Source organism: Etheostoma cragini, chromosome 13 (assembly GCF_013103735.1).
Source record: "Etheostoma cragini isolate CJK2018 chromosome 13, CSU_Ecrag_1.0, whole genome shotgun sequence".
Lineage (NCBI taxonomy): Eukaryota > Metazoa > Chordata > Actinopteri > Perciformes > Percidae > Etheostoma > Etheostoma cragini.
This window is the reverse complement of record NC_048419.1, coordinates 937,919-960,882: the sequence shown is the minus strand read 5'-3', so window position 1 is coordinate 960,882 and position 22,964 is coordinate 937,919. Positions and strand designations below refer to the sequence as shown.

Here is a 22,964-nt window from a genome sequence, read left to right as displayed (position 1 = left end):
CAGAGTGCAAATTGTAATTTCCCCACTGGGGATCAATAAACAGTATAAATTAAAATATAAATTAAAGCCAGTACCAGGCCTCTAAACGGACTCTAAAATAGGTCTTGGTTCAATTTAGATATTTTATTGTTGTCTTTCATGTTTTTCTCGTGTGTACTTTGTTCCACCAACCTAGCTGGCCCTTTAATCCTGTTTACAGTCAGAAGACGGACTTTGCTTTCATAAAACAAAAATATAGAAAATGTTCAGACAAGAGTAACCTGTTCTCTCGCTCACACATAAAGGGGAATGTTGGTATTTTTCCCAACAGGTAAGTGTCTGAGTGACTAACGTGAACAAAAATCTTTGAAAAAGGTCAACAATAGAGCAAGAACTCTGGAACCGGCCTGCAGTGGAACCCTAAGGGCCAAATACACACGTCAACGGACGCCGGCTAAAGGTGCTGTTTATGCCACTAATATGTTCAGATTGTTATTATAGGTGCTGTATCTGCCTATATTATGGGGATTATTAGCATGCTTACCATTCACTTGTGCACACATTAAATCACTATATTACACAACCCCCCCTGGTCTCAAGTGAAACCAGGGTGGTCATGTGTTGTGCACTCTCATTGTAGGTTTATAGGCTACTGCCTGAGGTAATCCAAAAGTAACAGAAAGTATTCAATCAACCATATTATATAAGCTTACTCACTACTTATCCTCCCAACCGCAAAAACACGAACCTGCTTTCTAGGAACTTGTTTCTAAGAGAAGAGTCTTGTTTTGAAGTGTTAGCTCGGCTGACTGACTTTAACTGCTTATCATGCATGTTATTATCATGACACTTTAAAAATACGGGAACACTATTTCGGGATTAGTCCAGATTTTCTTTGAAATGCAACTCTGACAGACACCTCACAGTGCCGGTTTTTGCTCATCCCCTGGCTGAGGTTGTCGTGACAACAGTGATGCTTAGTAATGGTGTGCTGCCTTTCCATTCCAGTTTGTCTGTGTCTGTTTAGTACTACTCCCCTTTGTGTTTCGTCCAGCATCAACCAATGTGTCCACTGTTTATCCAGAACACATTTTAACATAGTTTCTTCCTGTTTTTATTGCTCACGCTCAGTGAAGTGCTTGTTTCCTCTAATGAAATATCCATTTGGGTTGTCGTGCAGGTTGACCTTTTTACCTAAATTTGGACTGAGCTACAGATGACTAGGGGATCACTGGGACCTATCAAGGACTTTACAGCTAATTTATTCTGATTAAAGTGTCTTGTGTCATAAACATTTGCAGAACTTTGTGAAAGCAACACACATCTTTGGACCTGTGTCTTTGTAGCCTTTGCTTGTCTATTTATTGAAGTTGTGTCCACTGGCAGCGGTGCTCACCACTAACAGGTAGTTAATTTGTAAGCACAGAGCGCTCTCTTTACTCTGCAGGAAGTTAAAAGAAACTGGCTTATCAGAAACCGGACCAAATACGGAGAGGTGAAACTGCCCGGTGTATGAAGTAATGCAAGATATGAATTGAAGGTGTAGCCAATACCTTTTACAACCTTACAGTAACATGAATAATTTTTTTCTATATGATTCTGCACTAGGCAGAGGATTCTAAGTAGACCATAAAAACCTTTTATTTCAGGCAAAAGCTCTTTCACAGTAGGGAGTCTAATGTTGAACAAAGGACTGAGAAAAATACTGAGAATGGAGCAGTATTATTGTTGGAGTAGACGAGGGCTAATTGAAATGCTAATGAGAGGCTATGATGTCAGCAGATGCTTGATACAGAGCGTGAGTCAGGGTCTCCTGTGAAGTTTTTCCCCTTGCCACACTATGAGAGAGATATTTTTAGGAATTCAAAAATGCCTAACCTGTGAGGACGCACAAATATGTAAAACATCCACTGCAACAACACACCTGGGCCTGGCAGGACTCGTGCGTGTGTGTTTCCGTTTGGTGTCTCAATATTTTCTTGCATAAACATTTACACATGTACAGTTACAAAAGGACTTGTAAAGGTACCCAGACTGGTCTGACGGGACAGTGTGAATACTACAGCTCTGAACATGTGCAGCTCTAGCATAAACTCCCCACAGCAAGTTAACCAGTTAACACGTTTGGGTGATAGAAGGAGCAACAACATCCCCGGTGTTTGAACCTCTGCATGAGTACAGAGTGTCTGTTTGTTCATTGGGTGGTCCCTGAAATTCCTACAGTACAGTACTTAAGGCTGCATTTGTGTTTGTCGGACTACAACCGGTTTGAGACAATGGCGATTCTGTCTGACAACAATAGGTGGAAATACAGCTGCAGAGAAGCGTGCACACAATTCACCCGCAGATGAGCCACATGAGAAAATTAAGAATAAAGGAAACTGTGAGGTAAAGAAAACGGATGCTTTTTCTGGCACATTAGTTGTCGCGGTGGGCTATTTACATTTCATTCATTCGCTTTTTCCCCTCTGTTCTCTCTCTCTTTCACGCTGTTCTCTCTCTCTTTCTCACTCTCTCTCTCTCTCCTGTCTCCCGCCTACTCTCCCTCTTTGCTAAACCTGCTTATCTGAACTGGGCAGGGCTCGTTATACTCACAGCACAGGGGGAGGGCCTTGTCTGCTTTCAATCAATAACCTCTGGAATTCAGAAATACAAGTAGATCCTGTCTCTGGCAGGCTGTACCTAACTCTTGAGGGCGGGCTCCCAGGCACACTCGAAGGAATTTCTATCTGCTCCTGTCACTCTCTGTCTGTTTTCGCAGATCTGACTGTGTTTTGAGCCCCATCACAATGGCTGATCACACTTCTCCAGATTATTTCAGCTGCTCCCTGTGTGTGAACCTGCTGAGGGACCCTGTTGCTATCCCCTGTGGCCACAGTTTCTGTATGGACTGCATCAGTGGTTACTGGAATGAGGCTGACTACACAGGGATTTACATTTGTCCCCAGTGTAAGATTACATTCACCCAGAGGCCGGTGCTGCGGCCCAACGCCACTCTGAGCATGGTGGCTGAGAAGATCAAGAAGAGCGGTCTGAACCTCAACCTCAACTTAACCCAGGGGAACTTCTACGCCGGACCGAGTGACGTCCCCTGTGACTTCTGCTCTGGGAAGAAATTAAAGGCTGTGAAGTCCTGTCTGAACTGCCTGGCGTCCTACTGCGAGAAGCACCTGAAGCCACACTACGAATCAGCCACATTCAAAAGGCATAAGCTGGTGGACGAGCTGGGAAACCTGGACAGGAAGATCTGCCCGCAGCACCAGAAGCCCCTGGAGCTCTTTTGTCGAACAGACCAGATGTGTATCTGCGCTATCTGCACAGTCAGTGAACACAAGGGTCATGACATTGTCTCTGCTGAGGCGGAGAGGGGTGAGAAACAGGTAAGAAACCCTCCTGTCTCATTTAACTTATTTTATTAGATTCAGTGTTCAAAAGCTCAGGAAAGGTGCTGTTGGAATAAAGAAAAATCTTAGTCTCAGACAATGGAAAGTGGGATTGGGAATGGAAAGTGGGATTTCCTGTCAGAAAGATAAGCAAGTAAATTTAGTACGTATGAGAGAAAGCACAAGCTCAAACTGACCGACCTGTAAAACCAAAAGGCACATCCTTGATACATTGGATTTGTTATATTTTGAGTTAAAGCCAACAGGGTGTTTTTTCTCTGTTCTCCGTCTCCTGCACTACGACTGGCGCATGTACTTTGACCCATTTCACCAAAGCAATCAGCTGGCAGCCTCTCACCGCCAAAACAAATCCAGCTCTCTGATTAGCTGTAAGGAAGCCGGGGGAGTGTCTTACAGTTATCGCCTCTGAAAAAGCTGCTTTTCAGAGAATGTGGTGTTCCAGCTGTGGGAGAGGTACACAGAAACTGTCTGACTTCCTTCTGCTGCATTGGTTCCCACATGTGGGAGGGGGCCTGTTGTGATACTGGAATGAAAGGGAGTCACGTCCTTCAACACCTCATGATCACAACCAATCCCAATGTTGTAATCACGATGCACATTCAAATGAACAACCAATCACATTGCCTGTAAAAGCATGTAGAGTAGATAAGAACAGATACCGTGGTATGAATATGCGTGATTCATTTAGGAGGAGTGTTTTTGGCAGCCAGGAATATGGGTAAAAGGATTTTTAGGGCATGGTTAAGTGATTATTCATCCTACTGTTGTCTTTGCAACATAGGGAGTGTGCTTTCTCTCATCCAAAGGTTTCCAACCCGAGTTTCACACATTTCACTCCATCTCCCGCTCTCTCCCCTCCCCCTCTCATGATCACCCCCCCACCCCCCCCCCCTTTAGATTCCCCACATTCCTCAAGCTTATCTTGAAGAATGGCTTGGTGGGCTGAATTAGAAGCTCTCTGTTCTGCATGTCAGTGCTGCGTGCACCTTGAAACATCTCTTTAAAAGTCAGGCAGCGGTGGATTCACATTCCAGACATGGCCAGAATTCCACTACAGATCTCCCCACCCCCCCTCCGAGATGAAAGTTGGCAATATTAAGAAGATTCTTTGAGCAGGGTTTATTAGACATGTCAACGGGCCTCCCCACATATCCCTTGATGAGAAAGAAGCTTTTTCCTGAACCAACGTGTACATCTCATGCAATACAACAGCATGATATTCAAATCTGATATAATACAACTTTTATGATCAACTTTCCTAATACTGCATTTTACTTTAACAGAAGTCAGTACAGTCAGTCAGCGTGGGAGTTCCCCCTTTACAAAACAGTGAAATAGATGGGTGTGTAATGTGCCTTTATTCTACAGAAACTCCTGGGAGTCTCCCAAGCTGAGATTAGACAGAAATGCCAGGACAGGGTGAAGGAGCTAGAGGAACTGAAGACTGCTGTGGATTCATTGAAGGTAAGATTAAAAATGTTGATCATATCTTTAATTTCATGCATTTCCATACTCTTGACGAAGGTCCAGAGGGACCGAAACATTAGTTTTCTTTAATAAATGGAGATGCAGTGTGCAGGATTTCTTGTCTTTCCATGCCAAAGAGAGACGTTGCTGTAAGACGGTCACTACTACAGCTGTGTCTTGTGTCTCGGTGCTCTGTCCAGAACTCGGCCCAGAGAGCCATGGTGGACAGCCAGAAGATGTTTGAGGACATGATCCGCTCCATTGAGAGGATGAGGTCCGAGGTGACCAAGCTGATTGGCATCAACGAGAAGGCAGCTTTCAACCAGTCCGAGGCGCTGATCGAGCGACTGGAACAAGAGATCGATGAACTGAAGAAAAAAGAGACCGGCCTCAAGCAGCTCTACAGCACTGAGGACCACATCCACTTCCTGCAGGTATCATAAGAACAGCTGTTTAACAGGAAGTCCATTCTGATTTAGCCCTACAGGGGGAAGTAATTGCTATATACGCAATTACTCATGAACTGAACTTAACTTGAGTATTTTCATCTCTTGTTACCTTACACTTCTACTCCACTACATTTATTTGATAAATTGAGTTACCAGTTACTTTAAAGATTCAAATTATGAATGCAAAATATTATCAAAAGATAAGCTATATTCTTAAACTGAGTAATGTTATAAATGCAGTACTTTAACTAGTAACATATTATTTCTACTCTATGGTATTAGTACTTTCACTTGAGTAAACGATCTGAGTTCTTCTTCCACCTCTGAGTGGGTGTGGTTGTTGATCAGACAGCCTACGTGTTTATGATCACAATGACAGTGTAACGACATGTCACACATGGACGGTACAGGATCAGTTTGGGGCGTGAGCATTTCTCAACAAGCAACTGAAGAGGCGTCAGTAGCATGACTTCATGTGAAGGGAAATATGGAGGGACAAAAAGTCTTTCACATGAATCTATGAAGCGATGTGTTTAAACCCCTTTAAAACCATGCGGTCTCCTCTATCTGTTACTCAGACGGTTTCATGTTGATGTACAGGATATTCATCCTCATCACGACACTATTCTTTTGCCATCAGAACTTTAACTACCTGTGCACCCCCACTGATGATGGCTTCATACCGAAAGTGGTTTTGAACCCTGACTTCTCCTTCGGGGCTGTTAGGAAAGCTGTGAGCGAGATCAAGGAGCGCCTGGAGGAGTTTGGCAAAGAGGAGCTGCTTAAGATCTCCAAGTCAGGTGAGACCTTAGCAGCTGAAACACAAGGCTTCTACACAATGGGCAAAAAAACAATCACGCAATTTACTAAATATGAATGTGTTCTGTCTTCTAGTGAATGAGGTCCCAGTGTACACTACGGAGAGTCGAACACTGGAGAGAAGGAGCAGAGGTGAGTGCTGTCATGTCCTTGTGTTGTCCTCCCGGGCCTAAAACATTTTGTCCCTTTTTCAGACGTTTTTGCATAGTTTTCACTAACACCACCTTACTAGTTTTACAGTTCATTTTGGAATTCCTGGTCAATAACCCTCATTTATGTATAATTATACAACAGGAGGGTTAAGACTGAAGGAGGTCCATTATTATTGAGGTTGATAATGTAGTCTATTAATTGCTGGAGGCAAAACACAAAGTGAATGAATCATAGAGTCTTTAGTTAAAAACACATAACTCACAAAAGAGCTAAAGGCATGTGAGTGGGGGTGTGTGCAGGTCACATTGACCTAACACACTGCCTCTTTATGTGCAGGCAAAGAAATGGTGGACAACACTCCTCCAGAGCCGAAGAGCAGGGCCGACTTCGTAAAATGTAAGTACCTTGTGTACCCGGAATACAATTTAACTCCCCTTACTTGAACTCAATTCTGGAACTAAATGCATACTGCATGATGTTTCTCCACCAGACTTCTGCCAGCTGAAGCTGGATTCTAACACAGCCTACAAGGAGCTGTACGTCTCAGACAACAACAGGAAAGTCATCCGCACCAGGGACCTGCAGCCCTACGCGGACGGCCCAGAGAGGTTCGACAGCTTCGCCCAGGTGCTGTGCCGGGAGGCCCTGTCGGGGGGGCGCTTCTACTGGGAGATCGAGTGGAGTGGGGAGTTCTCCATCGGAGTGGCCTACAAGAGCATCAGCCGGAAGGGCAAAGGCTCACTGTGTCTGCTGGGATACAACGACAAATCCTGGAGTCTGCTCTGCTCCGACACGGGTTACTCTGCCTGGCACAACCGGGTGGACAAAGCCGTCAGTGGCCCCCACTCCCCCCGGATAGGCGTGTACCTGGACCACAGCGCTGGTGTGCTGGCGTTTTACACCATCGGCAACACCATGACCCTGCTGCACAGGTTTCAGACTACGTTTGTTGAGCCTATCTACCCAGGCTTTGGAGTTGGAACCTCAGTCAGGATCTGCAATATCAAGTGAACCCCGGTATTTAAGCTCTCGTTTGAAAATCTGGAAATATTTTCCACATGTTACTCATAATACACAGCAATGCTTTGAAATATATATTTTTGCTAAATTTTTTTAACTGTACCAAACTCATGAAGTTTGTTTTTGTTTTTAAATGCCCCCTCCCCGCCCCCAAATGTGTATAGACTATATATTTTTAACACTACACATCACATATTACATTTTGCATTGTTTTGTCAAAATACATTTTCACTGAACTTTAATAAAACATTATTGAAATATTACTACATAATCACACAACTACAATATAAAGTGTTATCACTTCTGGCATCTGATCATAACTTCTGGATAATATTATGACATGTCACTATGTGAAAAACGTGAGCTACACCTGTGTTCCCGCAGATGCCAACTTCATAAAATAAAATAAAAAAATATACTCTGGGATAACCAGCCAATAGTATTGCATAGTCCTTTAAAATGCATTGCTCCCTTATGATCTTTATGACTCCTACAGTGAGATTCACACTGGTGCATTAACAGGTATTATTATGGTTAACACATTCAAAGGAATATTCCATTGTCACTTCATGTTGTTATGTTTTGATATTATCTGATATTATCATTATCAGTTGCAGAGTTTTTTTTCACTTGAACTAACCCTTATTATTTAATTTGTATGTATGTTTACTTATATAAAAAACAGAATATAATTGATGTAAAAAAAGACTTGTTTTGTAACAAAATTATTTCATTGATAGTAAATAAAGAGCTACGTGAATGAATTCATTTTTGTGTTTTTGAGATTATTTATCTATTTCTACATTAAAACAGAGGCGTTGTTATATCTATATTGCCAAATTAAAGGTTTATTAGATTAGAAATCTATGCAAAGATAATCTGCATGATATCAATTGAAATGAGAAGATAGAGCAGATTGTTTGATTCCTTTTATTTGTGCTTTCACCAAGGCAAGTTCAAAGTACCCGTATCAGGGATCTTTTGACCTTTGGAAGATTTAACAGGAATAAGAACCCTTCAATGAAAACACACATATTTCCATGTATCTGAATGACCACAACGCTGCTCTGAACAGACAGCAGCACCGACCCTTCTGAAGCACCGACGGTACTAACAGCCCCCTCTGCTGGGGGGTTGTAGGAAGTGAACTGAAAGGACGATGACCAGCGACCATGAGGATGATCATCGTTACAGTTAGTCTCAGATCAGAGTTGAACAGCAACCAGATGTCTGCTAGTCCCCAGATATACTCTGTATAACGTAATGAAGTTCCACAGCAAAAGGATCATAGAGTTGAATCAACACCTCTACAGTTTCAACCAAATCTGTACATAATTATCTTCATGAAGGGAGGATTTAGTATAGGACTGATGTGTTGGACAGTTTTAGTTAGGGACACGTAATAACCAGCTGAGACTAACTAAGTAATAACTGTTAGCCTGCCCTTAACAGTCACCGCTGTACAGAACAAACACACTATCTACTGCTGGACTTTAACCTGCCGCTCCACCTCAAAACTCGAAGAATGAACTACAAGGGGAAGCTGTCGACTCTTTTTGCTCTGTTGTGTTTACTTGTCCCCCCCCCCTTTCCCCGTTTTTGTCTATCACTAGCTAAAAAAAAGAAATAAAGATACAAGGCAGTGTGCCAGGGTTTCTGGTGTCAGGCCTAGCTCCGGGACACATTGCATGGAATGCTGAGTGTGTTAGGACTGCTCACCCTTCCCTCTCGTTCACCTTTACCTGCACATCAGCAGCCTGCTGTGAGACCCCGGTTCCCCACACACATTCTGGGAATGCTACAGGTTAGAATTGTCTAACAGCAGCTCATACACACCAACGTACATCTAAAACCAGCTTCTTATGTATGCATTCATATCTGGGTGTAAAAATCTAAATTGTTTGTCAATGCATGTTTAAGACAAGTAAAAACCCAATCAAGTCATAAAGGAAGAGATATAAGACACATTCAAGTAAGAGGGCCAGAACATTCTGTGGTTTATTCATGTGTCTATGGTTTTCAAAGCAGAAACGATTGTTTTGTTATATGTATGATGTTCCATAAAGTAAAATGCGTTGGCATAATAATGACACCATTTAGCTATGTTTCCTGAAAAGAAGACTTTTTAAAGACTCTGAACACAGACCCAGGTGTTTTCAGTCATTCTGGGAGATTAGACCTCTCCCCAGGACTATAGGCGTATAAAGACTGATTTATTGACATCTTTCTAGGCCTCCTATCAGTGTACTCCATGTGATGGAGAAGGACAAGTGACACCTTTATCATTCTTACTGGTAGATTATTCTGGACCCAATAACGTCCCATCAGCCCACAATCAACCTGAGCAGGTCTGATTAGCATAACTGAAAACACCTGTGTGGGTGTTCAGAAGCTTTAACGTATAAGAGCTCAGGTGTTCGTAATGCCAATAAGGATGTCTTCGTTGTCCCACAGCGAGCCAGCCCTGTAATACCAAAAAGCAGAAACATCCTGAACTAACTTCATCATTTACCCCAAAGCTTTTCTGTGGCTGACTAAGTGTCCTCTGTGAAGGAGGACCAGTGTACATGAACTATACCAAAAACTCTTAAATATACTGGATAGAACTGGTCTACAGGGGAAAAGTACTTCTGACCTTTATCCGCTGTATGTTTTTATTTGTAGAATACATGCATGGTATTCAAAAATCAAGGATTCAGAAAACGAGTCTTGCTTTTTGTTTTTTAACAATAGATATCTGTTTATTGGTTCCCCGGTTTCTTACAGGAACGTACAACGCTCAAACAAAGAAAAGAATAGTACGACAGTCCAAATTTCAGACAGCATAGCCCACGATGCCTCCTTTGCCGATGCACTCCCCGATGTAGAACCACATCAACACTTCAGTGGCCACCAGTCCGTTCCTTACAGCATCCTGTAAGAAAAACACGGTTTACATTTTATTCTGGAGAAATTAATCAAGCTAGAGCTAGGCAATATGGAGAAAATCAAATATCCCAATATTTTGAACACCACACCTCGATATCGATACTGTAAGGTTGACTATTGGTGCTTTCATTAAATATTTTCACAATGAGATTTGACAAATACTTATCAGTAATGTGGATATAATGACTAAGAGGGTAAAGGCAAATTAATAAAAAAAACTAGAATATTCTTATAAATGAGGAAGACAACATCAATTTACTGTAGCCTTTGAAAAACAGGTAAAGACAACACTTATTCCATATTACGATATGATATCCAAAATCTAAGACGATATCTAATCTTGTACCATCATTGTGAAACAGTTCACGGGGAGTCAAACCTTAATGACAACTTAGTCTTCAACATTCTTCCCATTTTCTCAGGATATCAGAAACTGCTCCCTTCTGGTTTCTTTCCATGTATGGTACAGCTACCCCAGCCCAGTGTGTGCTGTCAGTTACTCTAGAGAAGTTCTGGGAACCTGAGGTCTGTACTACGAACCCAGAATTGGCATTAAGGAGGTAACTTCAGGTTCAACCCAGGGTTTTGTGGATCACAATGGTGGATCACTTGTTACCAGGTTAAATCACCGTGGTAACTTAGGCTGAGCAGCTAACCTGGTCGGGAGCAGGTTAAGTTGAGATTAGAGATCAACCGGTGTGTTATGTTACTGAGGGACCAATCAGCATCCCGGTTCTTAGAAGATCAGCTGGAGCTCGGTGCGCTCATTAAGGTAAAACCATTTAGAGGCCAACAACCCCGTTAACATTCCTTGATGGGTATTTTTATGAAAGATATAGCTTTTCAGTCGAGGGAATTACATATAGGCGTATATAGGTGTCGGGTTCTGGAGCCGTTTGTTGGTTTGAATTATGTTTTTTATATTTTTTATTTGCTCTCACGATCGCTTCCCACTGCCAGGGTAGCAACTGAAATAAAAGGCTAAAGGAACGACTAAAGGAAAGAACAAGTGTAATTCTGGTCAGATCTCGTGCCTGACTGATGGAAAAGTGACATTGATAAGAGTTGTAATTTGTTGATGTAAAGCGTAGGGTATATTTTATCCGCCAAACTTCCTTCCTGTTCCAGGAAGCAGCGACTGTAATGCAGCTCTGGTAGATGTTTGTGATTGGTCACGCTGTGCAAACACCGCCTCTTTTATGTGGACGCACCCATCTCTGTTTGGAACCCCTGGGTTGACTGAACTAGTCATTAACCCCATCGTGACACCGCGGGCCGCGCTGTTTGGTTAGGCGACGCCGGTAACTGAAATAAATCCAGGACATGTGTATCTGGCTCGGTAGTACAGGCCTCTGCTCTTCAAATCAGCATGACACATCCAAGCTGACAGTTTGGATGCTTGTTTTGGGCTTTCTAAAAGTGAGACTCGTTGGAAGTTATGTATAACCCATTTATGGAGTAGTTTACTAGTTATGGATGCACATAGGTTGACGAGGAAAATATTCTCTGGGATAAACACGTTCTTGGTGTAAAGATCTAAGCAAATTGTTTCGTAACTATGGATTTGTTGAGTTGTTAATATAAAAAACTGATAATGGTTTGTTTAAATAATCAGTGTTTGGTAAAGATAGAGCAGTGGGCCGATGATATGGGGGCTAAGCCAAAATTGCTTATTTTTTGATGATAAAACCAGAATGCATGTGCTGGGTTGAGATCTGGTGAAATAGGACGATATGTTAATGTAGAAAAAGAAAAACTGATCTGTCCCATGTGCTGTTTAAATGATGTAGAAAATGAGTTTTATTTTGTTATTTACTGTCCTTTTTATTGTGAACAGCGTGACTCATTAATAACTGCTCAAAGATTGAGATTGCTGTTCACATGCGAAATGATAGAATGCCTGGGAGATAAGGAATAAAGCTCTTTGGGAATAAAATTAAACTAAAACCAAGTATGGCAAAACACCATTAGTTTAAGAAATACTTACTACATTTTTACCAATCATTGGATAGTCATCATATAGACAGAGAGAGAGAGAGAGAGAGAGAGAGAGAGAGAGAGAGAGATGTGTCTGGCACTAACACACGTACCTTCACTGTGGTTGGAGAGACAGAGAGAGAGAGAGAGAGAGAGATGTGTCTGGCACTAACACACGTACCTTCACTGTGGTTTGACCCAGACGTCCTGACTGGACACCCTTGATGAGGTTTTTGGCCCCCTCGATGGCCTTGGGGATCTCGGCCGGGGAAGGGGGGACAAGTTCGACACGGGCATAGTGCCAGAAGGTTGCTAGCCGAGGTTTGGAGTAGGTGACAGCGGCTAAGAGAAGAGAAATAGTGAAATGACGAGTCTGGTGCAACTTTCTTAGGCTGCGGCTAAAGGTTAGCTGCAGGGCTCACTGCATGTTGGTCGGTAGCTTTAGCCACTTTAGCTAGCTATACGGTGTATGCTTTAGGGTTAACTATACAAATCACGAGTAGTAGCTAGCTAAAAAAGAACTTAGGAAGACAAACGAAAGACACATGAACTCAACATGAACAGCCGCTGTTTTCTGCGCAGAGTAGCATTAGCTAGCTAACGTAACATCCACTTCATTCAACAGACGGCTGCTCGGTGACAGAAGCGGCCAACGTAACGTTGTCTGGTAACGTTACGTCTTGTCAATAACGATACAACCTGCAACTCAGTGACCTGTTATTCGATACATGATTAATAACACAGTAAATGTACTTACCGCCGAGCAGGGTAGGTACTTTAGCGACCAGTTTTTGCACTGCCTGCGCCATGTTGAAGTGCTTTGTCGACGCTAAGTGCACCTCCGTATCCTGCTAGCCGACTGAATGTCACCTCCAGGAGAAGGACCTCTCACAGCAGACCACACAACTGCCTGTACAGAAATAGCCTGCTCTTCTATTTATCTATGATAGTTATGGTTTAACATTATGGCGTGTTTATATGGCTCGATGTACTCAAATGAACATTTCCTCGCCATCACTGTTTAACATTGTAGTCCAGTAACAGAATAAAAGAAATATTCAGATTGCTCATTGTTAAAGAGCTACATGTGCTATATGGCCAATAGAGGGTGCAGTGATCCGTATTACTGCCATCACATCACAAATAATGCAGGATCTCAACACTGCCAAACAGTATCACAGTCAATTAGACTCAGATAAGTGACATGAACATCTTGAGATATGGTTACATAAATCCTGCCTAAAACCACAACTGTCTAGAAATAGAAACAGTGTGTCATGCTTTCACTATTTTCAAGTGGCTTTCTGTGTTTGTGTTCTGTAGGCTTTTAGGCTATGTCATCTTTTTTAAGTTCAACGTGGCAAATGGTTAATAATATCTGGAAATATAATTTTATAAGCTGGAGCTGCTGCCCTCGCAACCCCATACCAGATAAGCGGATGAAGGTGGCTGGATAAGTTAGTTTAAACTAAAAAATATCGCACAGCATACAGATGTTTTCCCATGCTGCTTTATTTCCTCTCAGCTACATGCTCAATGAACAGCCTACACTCTCCAACAAACATTTTATATGTTATGTATATAGATTTTATACATCATAGCCTCCGTTCTACCTAAAACAAGACAATTATCACTTTTACATAACATTAAAGAGCACAAGACAGGTTTTTTTTCCTCACAATTAATAATAATAATAATACATTTTATTTAAAGGCGCCTTTCTTGGCACTCAAGGATGCCGCTCAGAGAATTCATATAACAAGTAAATTAAAATACTTTCCAAAAGTGTTTCTGATTCCACAAAGCTGCTGGTTTTCATTCATTATTAGTACAATAATACATCTAGCATTTAGAGATTCATGGCCCATCAGGATTTTATTTATTCTGTATTTTATCTCATTGACATTGAAGGTGGCAGTAGTTGGCTGAATGTTCTACTGTCCATCACTAGAGGTATTAAATGGTACCAAAAGACATTACATCATCACATGTTACAACACTGGGGTTGGCACAACTGACACTGTCACAGTTTCATAAAACTTATTGTATCTGTTTCATATTTTGGATTCCTTTGTGAAACCCTTGTATTAGATTGAGGCAATATCAGACAATAAAATAATAACAACAGGCAAAGTGTTTCTGGTTCAGGTCAGAGTTCTCTTCAGTAGACATATGGGATGGGCGAATATCTTTGTTGCTCACAAAACTGATATCTCATAATTGTCTTCCTCCTGCTGAGATACAAACAAGAAAATATGGTAAATGTTCTGGTCACTGATGAAATGATGAACGTGCAAACACATTATGTAGTGGATATAATTTCTTTGGAGTTTTACCTCTTTGTCAGGGATTTCTCTTGAAGGTGTGTCAATCTTTTTCAACTTGTTGTAGCCAGTCTTCTCCATGACCAGCAAGGAAAGAATGTGTCCTTTTTCCTCCAAAAGCACAATCACCTCCTCCAGGTACTTCCCCTCCACATTTTGTCCATTAACTTCTATCAGCACATCCCCCACACATAATCCTGCACTCTGCCCAGGGCCCCCAAATGCCACCTAAAGAAAAAAAGCACAATCTAATACCACATTTTGTAAAGAATAATAACTTCAATAATATCCGGGCCTGCACTATTCTTGTTCTGCTGGCCTCAGTAACAAAGTTGTGTTACTTAAGTGCAATGCAGTATTTCATCCCCACCTGGCTGATGAAGGTCCCAGGACTCTGTGGAACACAGCCCAGGTTAAAGCCGAACCCCAAAGGGCCTTTGTGGAGAGTACAGTGCCTGGGCTTGTGCAAGCCATCTATTTCCTTTTGTGGCGACTGCTCAGCTGCAGAGGCTGATGTGCTGCTCTCATTTTCTCTCTCAACATCCCCATCCTCACAGAAGAGAAGAGGTGAAAGACCCAACTGCAGAAACAAAAAGAAGGAAGGGAAGCAATGTAAACACTGATCTTTACCTGGTTGTTACTTATATGTTCAGATATGCCATCAGATAAATAAAACTAGTGTTTTGGAAAGAGATGTGTCCGGTATGGGATGCCCACCCGGCTGTAAAACTCTAGCCCCTGGAGAGTGATGGTGGTGAGGGAGACCTGTTGTCCACTCTGTCTCACTCTGTCCACAATCTCCTCATGCTTCAGGGACTCCACGGACTCTCCATTGACCTCCAGCAGCAGCTCTCCATCCCGCATACCTGCCCTCTCTGCTGGACTGCCACTGTCCATCTCCCGCAGAACATGAACTAGTATTGAAAAAAATACACAAACATTTAAGTAAAGCACTAAAGTCCAGAGCGCTTGTGTTTGACTTTTGCACTCTATTTGTCCTCTCACATGTGCGTCCTGATGGCGCCTTTTCCAGCCGAAGGAGGAAGCCATACCCCGACGGCCCAGACACCAGGTGGAGTGTTCGGGCTCTGTGGGGAAGCTTATGTGGAACAGCCATGGTGGGCAGGATGGGCTTCCTCTGTCGCATGTATTCCTTCTCACTCTCACTGTCGATCACTAGGATAGTGATGTGATCGCCACATTTTTTCATCTACAGCAAAACATTATTTATTATTCAAGTCAATTCAATTCCATTTTATTTATAGTATCAATTCATAACAAGAGTAATCTCCAGAGACTTTACAGATAGAGTAGGTCTAGACCACACTAGACCACATAATTTACAGGGAGCCAACAGTTCTAGTAGTTTCCTCCAGAGCAAGCAACAGTGCAACAGTGGTGAGGAAAAACTCCTTTTAGGAAGAAACCTTGGACAGACCCAGACCCTTGGTAGGCGGAGTCTGACGGACTGGTTGGGGTGGAGATTAAATTAATTTATTACTGCTATAGCGCGAGGGCTGGACATAATAACTTCAATCTTGTAATTGTAAACATGTTTTAATAACCAGTTTGAGAGAACAAAGTACAGCAAAAGAGTTGTGGTTTTAATGTGTTCATGTTGACTTCGTACCATCCTGCTGAGTGCGGAGTGCGTGAGATCGGACACTGTGGCCCCATCCATCCACACCAGGTGATCTCCCTTACACACCCCGGCCTTTTCAGCTGCACCTCCTGGAACCAGGCTCACAGAGAAACGCCCTTTCTTTCCTACCGAGCAGAAACAAGAGGAGCCACTGAACAACACTGCACAGACGTCAACTCAACGCCCATCCTATGGACATCGAACCTTGGACTTGTTGGGATTAACCAGAAGTAGTGTTACCTTCCAGAGAGGTGAAGTTGATGCCCAGGCCGGAGACAGGACCTTTGGTGATGTGGCAGAGTCTGGGTGCTTTGCAGCCCTCCCCGGTGTACGCTCTGGCCAGACGTCGGAGGTCTTGACCTCGGGACACAGCCTGCTCATACTCCTCCCCATTCAAAACTAATAAACACAGCTGGTGTCCACTAAGCTTTATCTTCCTAGCCACCTGAATCATTAACCAGGGAAAGTTAGAATCCCATCAGCTCTGCCAGTTATATCATTGGAAGTTCATCTTACCTCATGGTGAGGAACATCGTCAACATAGCAGTTGTTGACTTCCAGAAGCCTGTCTCCATCTTGAAGGCCACTGCACCCCCCCACCCCTCCTGGCACTACATTTGTGATTATGTGACCTCGGCGCCTCCTCTCCACCCGCAGATGGTAGCCAAAAGATTCCCCTTCTTCTCGTTTCAGGATACACAGACGCGGGCTGGGTGTCGATGCAGAGTCTGAGCCAGGAAGAGACAGAAAAGTGCTGTCATGCCTTCTAAGAACAGAGTTTCCTCATGGTCTGGTACACAGAATAGAATGACCATGGAAATGTGTATGCAAAGATACCTGCGTCTTCTGTGATGACCATCACTGGGTTGTCTATTCCTTCTTTAGGATTAAACGTACATTTTCTACAAACGGAGAGATGAGAGACATTGGACTTTAGGGTTAACTTACACACTATTGACTTTTAAATGTGATAAATTGATAGGTATCCTGTTGGAAACAGGAAAAAAAAAGAAATTTAATCTGCAGTATTTTCAGCAGTATTCGCTAAATTTAAAGTTTAAGCAGATCTTTTTTGTTTTGATTTACTTTTAAATTTTAATGAAATTGCATTACATTATCTTTGACTGTAGTGAAGATTAGTTGCATGACCTCACCTGTTGTTATAGTTTGAACAACCTATTTTACAGTAGGCCCTATCTAGGGCCCAAAGTCTCAAAGATTAGAATGTTCCAAAAGTCAACCTGTCAAACCAAGTCAGTTTTCTCTTTTAAAACTGCTGTCACTCTGTAAATACCAATCATTAGTGTGACAGGTTTGGGGAGACATAAATGTCTAATTCTGTTCTATCTCGTGCCTGATCATCTTAACAATTTTGTTTTGGTAGTATAGTGTTCAGTTTGAACTAATGCTGAAATACTGAGGGTATGAAAAGCAAACTTACTCTGTCAACCCTATGATTTCCACAGAACCTTGAAAAACAGAAATGATGTGAATTTAATAGCTTTTGCAACATAACATTCAGCAAGGAGAATTTGAAATACACACATTTCTGTAAGTTTATGCCATATTTACCAAAAGTGATATATTTACCATATTAATTTTCAATCACCATTGATACCACACACAATGCCACACACACAGATCCGATTTTGCAGTGACACAAACCAGACGTGATCATTAACAGGTACAGTATGTGAATCTGAACTTACAGCTCTGTGAACATCCGATGGTAGTCTACTGTGAAGAATCAGCTTAATGTTAAGATGTGTGTTTGAGTCTTGGATGACATATCTGCTGACTTTCAGCTGAGGCACAATAAAACAGGGTTTGACTTTATGTAGTTATCTTTAGTCTTTGCCCTCTCGAAAAAGGGGAAGGAACCGAGGAACATTAAGAAACCTTAAAGTTGTCCAATGAATATTTATCAGATGTAGAATTGAGACCTGACTGGACCTGGCACTTTAGTCAATCAGAATTTTTACATTTGTTCCTCTTACATCCAGGGGTATGACTGACCCATCAATTGAACAATTTATGACTTCATTTTCATTTCATTCTTTCTTATGTAGTGTGCTGCAGCAGGGAAGCACCCTGTCCTGTTTACCACTCATGTAAACTAAGTGTAACATGTACTTCTATGCAGACAATAATGTTATATACTGTGTCAGTGCTTATGTTCATTTGACAACTGTTAATGCAAGATGCACATATTCATATTAAAATGGCATTTAATGGAAGTACTGTGAGTCTATTCCCCAGATGCAAACATATAGAACACAATCATATACATTTACACCAAATATTTAATATTGAGACCATCACAGAAAGATAATATCTTGCTTAATATCTGGCTTAATGTGAAATTTGCATTCAAATATCACACAGCAACCCTTGATGATGAGTGGACTGAAGCATGGCTTGTTGTTTCCCTCTGAGCTGTAGAGAGAGGATTTTTTAAGCAACTTTGCTCTCATATAGGAGAACGTGGATGTTAACATGCTGCTACCTCCACTCCCTCATTTACCCCTCAGGTTCTTCACTGGTGATAATTATGACACTCACTGTAATCTACGTGATCATGTTGGTTGGCCATTTCCTGTCTGAGAGAAGTAATAATTTGTTTATCTCCAGTACATGCCCTGGTTGGTACACAGTGACACTACTCAGTCGCTGTCCTGTACACTGCGTATCTGCTGGGTTTATCATGTCACTGACACTGAGTCCTTGTTTCTGACACAGTCTGACACAAAAACAAACTGTAGTAACTCGCTGCTCAAATAAAATGCATCCCTCACGTCACATCGATGTGGCTAGCAGCCCCTCTCCTAAATAGCTCATACCACAGGCACTTCCGTGCAGCTAATGGCTCACTGTTTGCTTTCTCCAGCCATAAACCTTCTTTTTAATGTCCTAGGACATAGTGGTCCTCTGTATAGACACACACAGACAAGCTGCGGGAGCTTCATGAGAGGAAAATGTTGAGTTGTGAATGATCTCAGTTAGAAAATATATGTTTTTTTGTTGTTTTCAATCTTGGAAGCAAATCCAAACGGATAGATGGAATTTGTTCGGAAAGTTAAGATAGAAATCAAATTTCTATTTAAAATCTACAGCATATTTCCTTAGATGTAGACAATGGTTGTTAACACCATTGTCTAAATGTGATCTTAAATGCATCACAGTAGAATAGAAAGATAGCACAGGCAAAGACCAATGTGAGGTCTCCATTTTGCTTTAAGCAAATAAACACAGGACAGACCCAAATGAGAATACTAACAAAAGAACTTCAAACTCTGCCACAAAATGAAGTAACAGACAGGGAATCAAACGCTGCTGGCTGGGAAGCCAAGAACGATGGAGAGCAGGTTGAATATCAAATGGTTAAAAGCCATTTAAGCCATCTCAATTTTGATTTATCAGTATAGATGGGAAACTTATTTCCCCACTGAGGGCATCATAAATGCAGAAGCCAACAAAAACTCACCAGTGTTTGATGTTTACTCCATATTTATATTTTAGTAACACCGCAATTGTGTAAACCAGCAGTGAGTGTGTTGAAACTTATATTTACTGTGAGCTCCACTGAGAAACAAAGACTCCTATACAGTCACCAAGCAAAATATTTTATCATTAACCTGTGGTTATGAGTTCATTCAAACAGCAGAGAGGGGATTTTCATAGATCATAGATTGTTGTTGTACAGTTAGTAAACACTCATCGGTTGGGGTTTATCCAACGAAATAGACTCTGTATTTCACTCTCGCTTTGTCAGGCATAAAGTCACAAAACACAACCCTCAGTGGCAGCAAGCAAGCAACACACACACACACACACACACACACACACGCACACACACAAATTCACGAGGCCCTTTAGCAAACGGGGCCCCATGCAATTGCCTACCTATGCTTCATGGTAAAACAGCCTATGCATAGGTAAAAGAAATACATAGGAAAATTAAAATAATAAGAAATATAGCCTGCACCTAAAAAGGACCACATGAATGAAACAGCTCATTTTAGTCTGGAAAACAAATGTTGAAAGATCTGAATGTGTTACCTGAACTTGATCTCATGTTGTGTCTAGTTCCTGCAGCAGTCAGCCACACAGAGGGATGGAGCCGTGCACACTAGCCTATGTCCAAACATGTATTGTGACCAGACTCCTCCCTTTGAGGGACACCACTCACGCCAAGCTTAATGTTTAATCTTTGTGTTAAGGTTCGAGCACACATGCTTACATGTGTAGACTCTGCTTGCATTGTGTCATGGACTGACAGTATGAAACACATATCAGATGTCCCTTCTGTTCTGTTAGTATACAGAGAGTTACAGGGAGACAACTATCTGTGCATGTGTGTGTACTGTATCTGTGCCATGGTCGCATAAGAATAACATCAAAGAGTGAATGTCAGTATCAAGGCCAAAGCTCAGTGACAAGCACAAACAGACCCATATTACCATAAAAATAAGAAAGTATGGATTTCAGCTGGGACAGCAGAAGGGATGGTGCTGATGCACAGGGGGAGCATGACTAATGAAGGAGACTGATAAGAAATCAAAATATGAGTCATGGTCATGTCTATTTCCCTTGAAGGGCTCCAGAAAGCCATATATTATGGCGCTAGAACCGTGACAGTAACCTGTGGTATTGAAAATAAAATTTGACATTGAAACAAGAAATATTACCACTGAAAAATGTTGAACTGATACTGTATAAAACATCAAAAAGTAATAATCTCACAATCCTGTGATGTCATTCCACTTTGACATTTGTGTTCATTATGATAGGTTTGTGTCTTTTCAGTGCCAAATTTTCTTTTTTCAATGCCAAATTTTATTTTCAATACCACAGGTTACTGTCACTGTTCTAGCTCCAGGCATAACACTTAGAGACAGTATTGGAGCTAAGAGGTGATGGACTGGGTTCATTTTTATCAATTCAACATACTTTTCCTTGAATATTTTAACCAAGTGCCTAGATTAATAGATTTTTTTGAGTCAGCATTCAACAATCAGTCCTCATATATTTCTAGAAAACACAAGAGATATGTTGTTAAAGTAATACGTTCCAGCATCTTTAATGTTAGTTTATGAGCTCCAGATTTCAGAAATGATGATAGGTCTAGATGCTCAACTCGGATGTGCTTTTCTGTGAGCTAAAGCTTTGAAAAAAGTGTGCCCCAGATTTTAGCCATTACTTATTAATAATTTCCGACTAATACAACTTGTAACAAGCCCAAACCATGAAATGCTTTCTCCTGCATGCACATGCACGTGGCATGACCCATCGTCTACATTTGTGTCTCTCGTGAATTTGGGAAGTGAGAAAATGTGCACGTACGTTTGAACAAAAAAGGTTTTATGTAATTCTCAAGAGTGAATGTATTTGACACGGGAACACACTGATGACGACGGTGACTTGTCAAACAAGTCAAACTAACATTGTCTCCTTTGAGCATGACTAGTATTAAGATGTCGTTAGGGAAATTCATGGATGTGGTCATTAAATCACTCAAGCTTGCTGGTAGAAGGATTCCCAAGTGCCGCTTTCTGTGAGAACATGGCAGCAGAGGCTCAACAGGTGGCATTGCAACATGTCTAGAATACTCTTCTGCCAGAAAATGCCATTAATTTGTGTACTAATACCATCATAAAGTATGGGCATGTATTGATAGGGGACTGCTATGGTTCCCCACTAAACTGCACATAAACACTTCCTAGGATAGTGTCACTTATTTATACATGACTGTAGATACTACAATGTCTAATTGAGGCCCACTAGATGGCAACAAATTCCAACTCAAACATGTCTGCACTAAAACAGTTTCAGTATAAATTAAATGTACATAAAATAAATCTGTACATTTCTTTGATTGGTTACATTCTAGTATTTGTAACAAGCTAAGTCAAACCATAAAAGTAAAAGTAAAACTCATCATTAAAAAAATATTATAGGAAACTTATGAACTCCCTAAGCAGGTTTTGAATCCTGGTTTTAAGAAAACTGAGGGCAGCTGACTCCTACATTAAACCAAACACATCAACAGGTCCAAACTTTGAGTAGTTCACCAATCAGATCTTACATCAAAATGATTTGGCTTCATTAGTCCCTCCTCAGACTGGTATTTGGAGCCAGTGACAAGCTAGTCTTCCACCTGCGAGGTGCAAAGGCCCACACACAGTCAATTAGTAACTTCACCACTACTGATGTTCAAAGGTTAGCTTCAATATGCTGTGAGTTTGTGAAAATGAAATGACAACTTAATGACCCGAGATGATGTGAGGTGATTGTGCCAGCATTATGTAGCATGTGGTTTACAGATCAACATAGACAGACAAAATGTGTACAATCAGCATCAGAATCAGATTTATTGCCAAGCAAGTTTGCACTTACAAGGAATTCACTTTGGTCTATTAGGTGCACATTAAATAATAAACATATCAAAATAGGTGTATACAATACAGCAAAGTATTGCTACAGTCAAGAACATAAATACAGAATAGATACATCACAATAAAATGTATGTAAAAAAGAATATATGTACAATATAACTGCTTTAAAAAGGAATAGAAGGCTGTAAGGTTTGCGCAGGGTGTGCAAAATGATCTGACCATCTGACTGCACCAGGTCAGATGGTCTATCTCCCACCTGTAGGTGGATCTAACACCTACCAGAAATAAGTCCAAGGAGGTGGTGTCATCTGAAACTTCAGGGGTTTGACAGACTGGAGGTGTAGCTGAGGTGTTGGGCAGTAATAAAGTGTACAACTTCAAGAGAGGTGGTAATACCATCCTCGTGT

General features: G+C 41.5%; 3 protein-coding genes across 7 annotated transcripts; 1 reads left to right on the top strand and 2 right to left on the bottom strand.

The window, feature by feature from the left end:
- Positions 1-2,530: 2,530 nt before the first annotated feature.
- Positions 2,531-7,718, top strand: ftr82 (finTRIM family, member 82). Of its 2 annotated transcripts, XM_034889885.1 has the most exons (7): positions 2,536-3,359; positions 4,752-4,847; positions 5,051-5,284; positions 5,940-6,099; positions 6,194-6,250; positions 6,608-6,667; positions 6,762-7,718. In XM_034889885.1, exons 1-7 carry the CDS (start codon positions 2,769-2,771, stop codon positions 7,280-7,282), a joined length of 1,719 nt encoding a protein of 572 aa, XP_034745776.1. In that variant the 5' UTR covers positions 2,536-2,768; the 3' UTR covers positions 7,283-7,718. The 2 variants fall into 2 exon arrangements, with proteins under 2 accessions (XP_034745777.1, XP_034745776.1); XM_034889886.1 differs by lacking the exons at positions 6,608-6,667; positions 6,762-7,718 and adding an exon at positions 6,413-6,509 and having other exon boundaries at positions 2,531-3,359; positions 6,194-6,272.
- A 2,292-nt stretch (positions 7,719-10,010) lies between these two features.
- atp5l (ATP synthase, H+ transporting, mitochondrial F0 complex, subunit g) lies at positions 10,011-13,180 on the bottom strand. Its single transcript, XM_034889888.1, has 3 exons — positions 12,954-13,180; positions 12,378-12,538; positions 10,011-10,205 (listed from the first exon to the last, which is right to left on the bottom strand). The coding sequence occupies exons 1-3, from the start codon at positions 13,003-13,005 to the stop codon at positions 10,107-10,109; spliced, it is 312 nt and encodes a 103-aa protein (XP_034745779.1). The 5' UTR covers positions 13,006-13,180; the 3' UTR covers positions 10,011-10,106.
- Positions 13,181-13,945: 765 nt separating this feature from the next.
- pdzd3b (PDZ domain containing 3b) lies at positions 13,946-20,297 on the bottom strand. 4 transcript variants are annotated; one of them, XM_034890707.1, is made up of 12 exons: positions 20,222-20,261; positions 17,872-17,967; positions 17,604-17,631; positions 17,000-17,064; positions 16,679-16,890; positions 16,403-16,607; positions 16,151-16,287; positions 15,526-15,730; positions 15,238-15,434; positions 14,891-15,100; positions 14,533-14,748; positions 13,946-14,430 (listed from the first exon to the last, which is right to left on the bottom strand). In XM_034890707.1, the coding sequence occupies exons 4-12, from the start codon at positions 17,019-17,021 to the stop codon at positions 14,395-14,397; spliced, it is 1,440 nt and encodes a 479-aa protein (XP_034746598.1). In that variant the 5' UTR covers positions 17,022-17,064; positions 17,604-17,631; positions 17,872-17,967; positions 20,222-20,261; the 3' UTR covers positions 13,946-14,394. The 4 variants fall into 4 exon arrangements, with proteins under 4 accessions (XP_034746598.1, XP_034746597.1, XP_034746596.1 ...); XM_034890706.1 differs by lacking the exon at positions 17,872-17,967 and having other exon boundaries at positions 13,946-14,427; positions 20,222-20,297; XM_034890705.1 differs by lacking the exon at positions 17,872-17,967 and having other exon boundaries at positions 20,222-20,296.
- Between the last annotated feature and the right edge of the window lie 2,667 nt (positions 20,298-22,964).

Coding starts and splice junctions, on each gene's coding strand:
- ftr82 (XM_034889885.1), top strand. CDS start 2,769: ATGGCTGATCACACTTCTCCAGATTATTTCAGCTGCTCCCTGTGTGTG. Junction 3,360..4,751: donor CGGAGAGGGGTGAGAAACAG/GTAAGAAACCCT, acceptor TTTATTCTACAG/AAACTCCTGGGAGTCTCCCA. Junction 6,100..6,193: donor GCTTAAGATCTCCAAGTCAG/GTGAGACCTTAG, acceptor TCTGTCTTCTAG/TGAATGAGGTCCCAGTGTAC.
- atp5l (XM_034889888.1), bottom strand. CDS start 13,005: ATGGCGCAGGCAGTGCAAAAACTGGTCGCTAAAGTACCTACCCTGCTC. Junction 12,539..12,953: donor AGTACCTACCCTGCTCGGCG/GTAAGTACATTT, acceptor CTCTTCTCTTAG/CCGCTGTCACCTACTCCAAA. Junction 10,206..12,377: donor TGGGTCAAACCACAGTGAAG/GTACGTGTGTTA, acceptor TTTTTCTTACAG/GATGCTGTAAGGAACGGACT.
- pdzd3b (XM_034890705.1), bottom strand. Junction 17,065..17,603: donor GAAATCATAGGGTTGACAGA/GTAAGTTTGCTT, acceptor CTCCGTTTGTAG/AAAATGTACGTTTAATCCTA. Junction 14,749..14,890: donor CTGGGACCTTCATCAGCCAG/GTGGGGATGAAA, acceptor TTTTTTCTTTAG/GTGGCATTTGGGGGCCCTGG.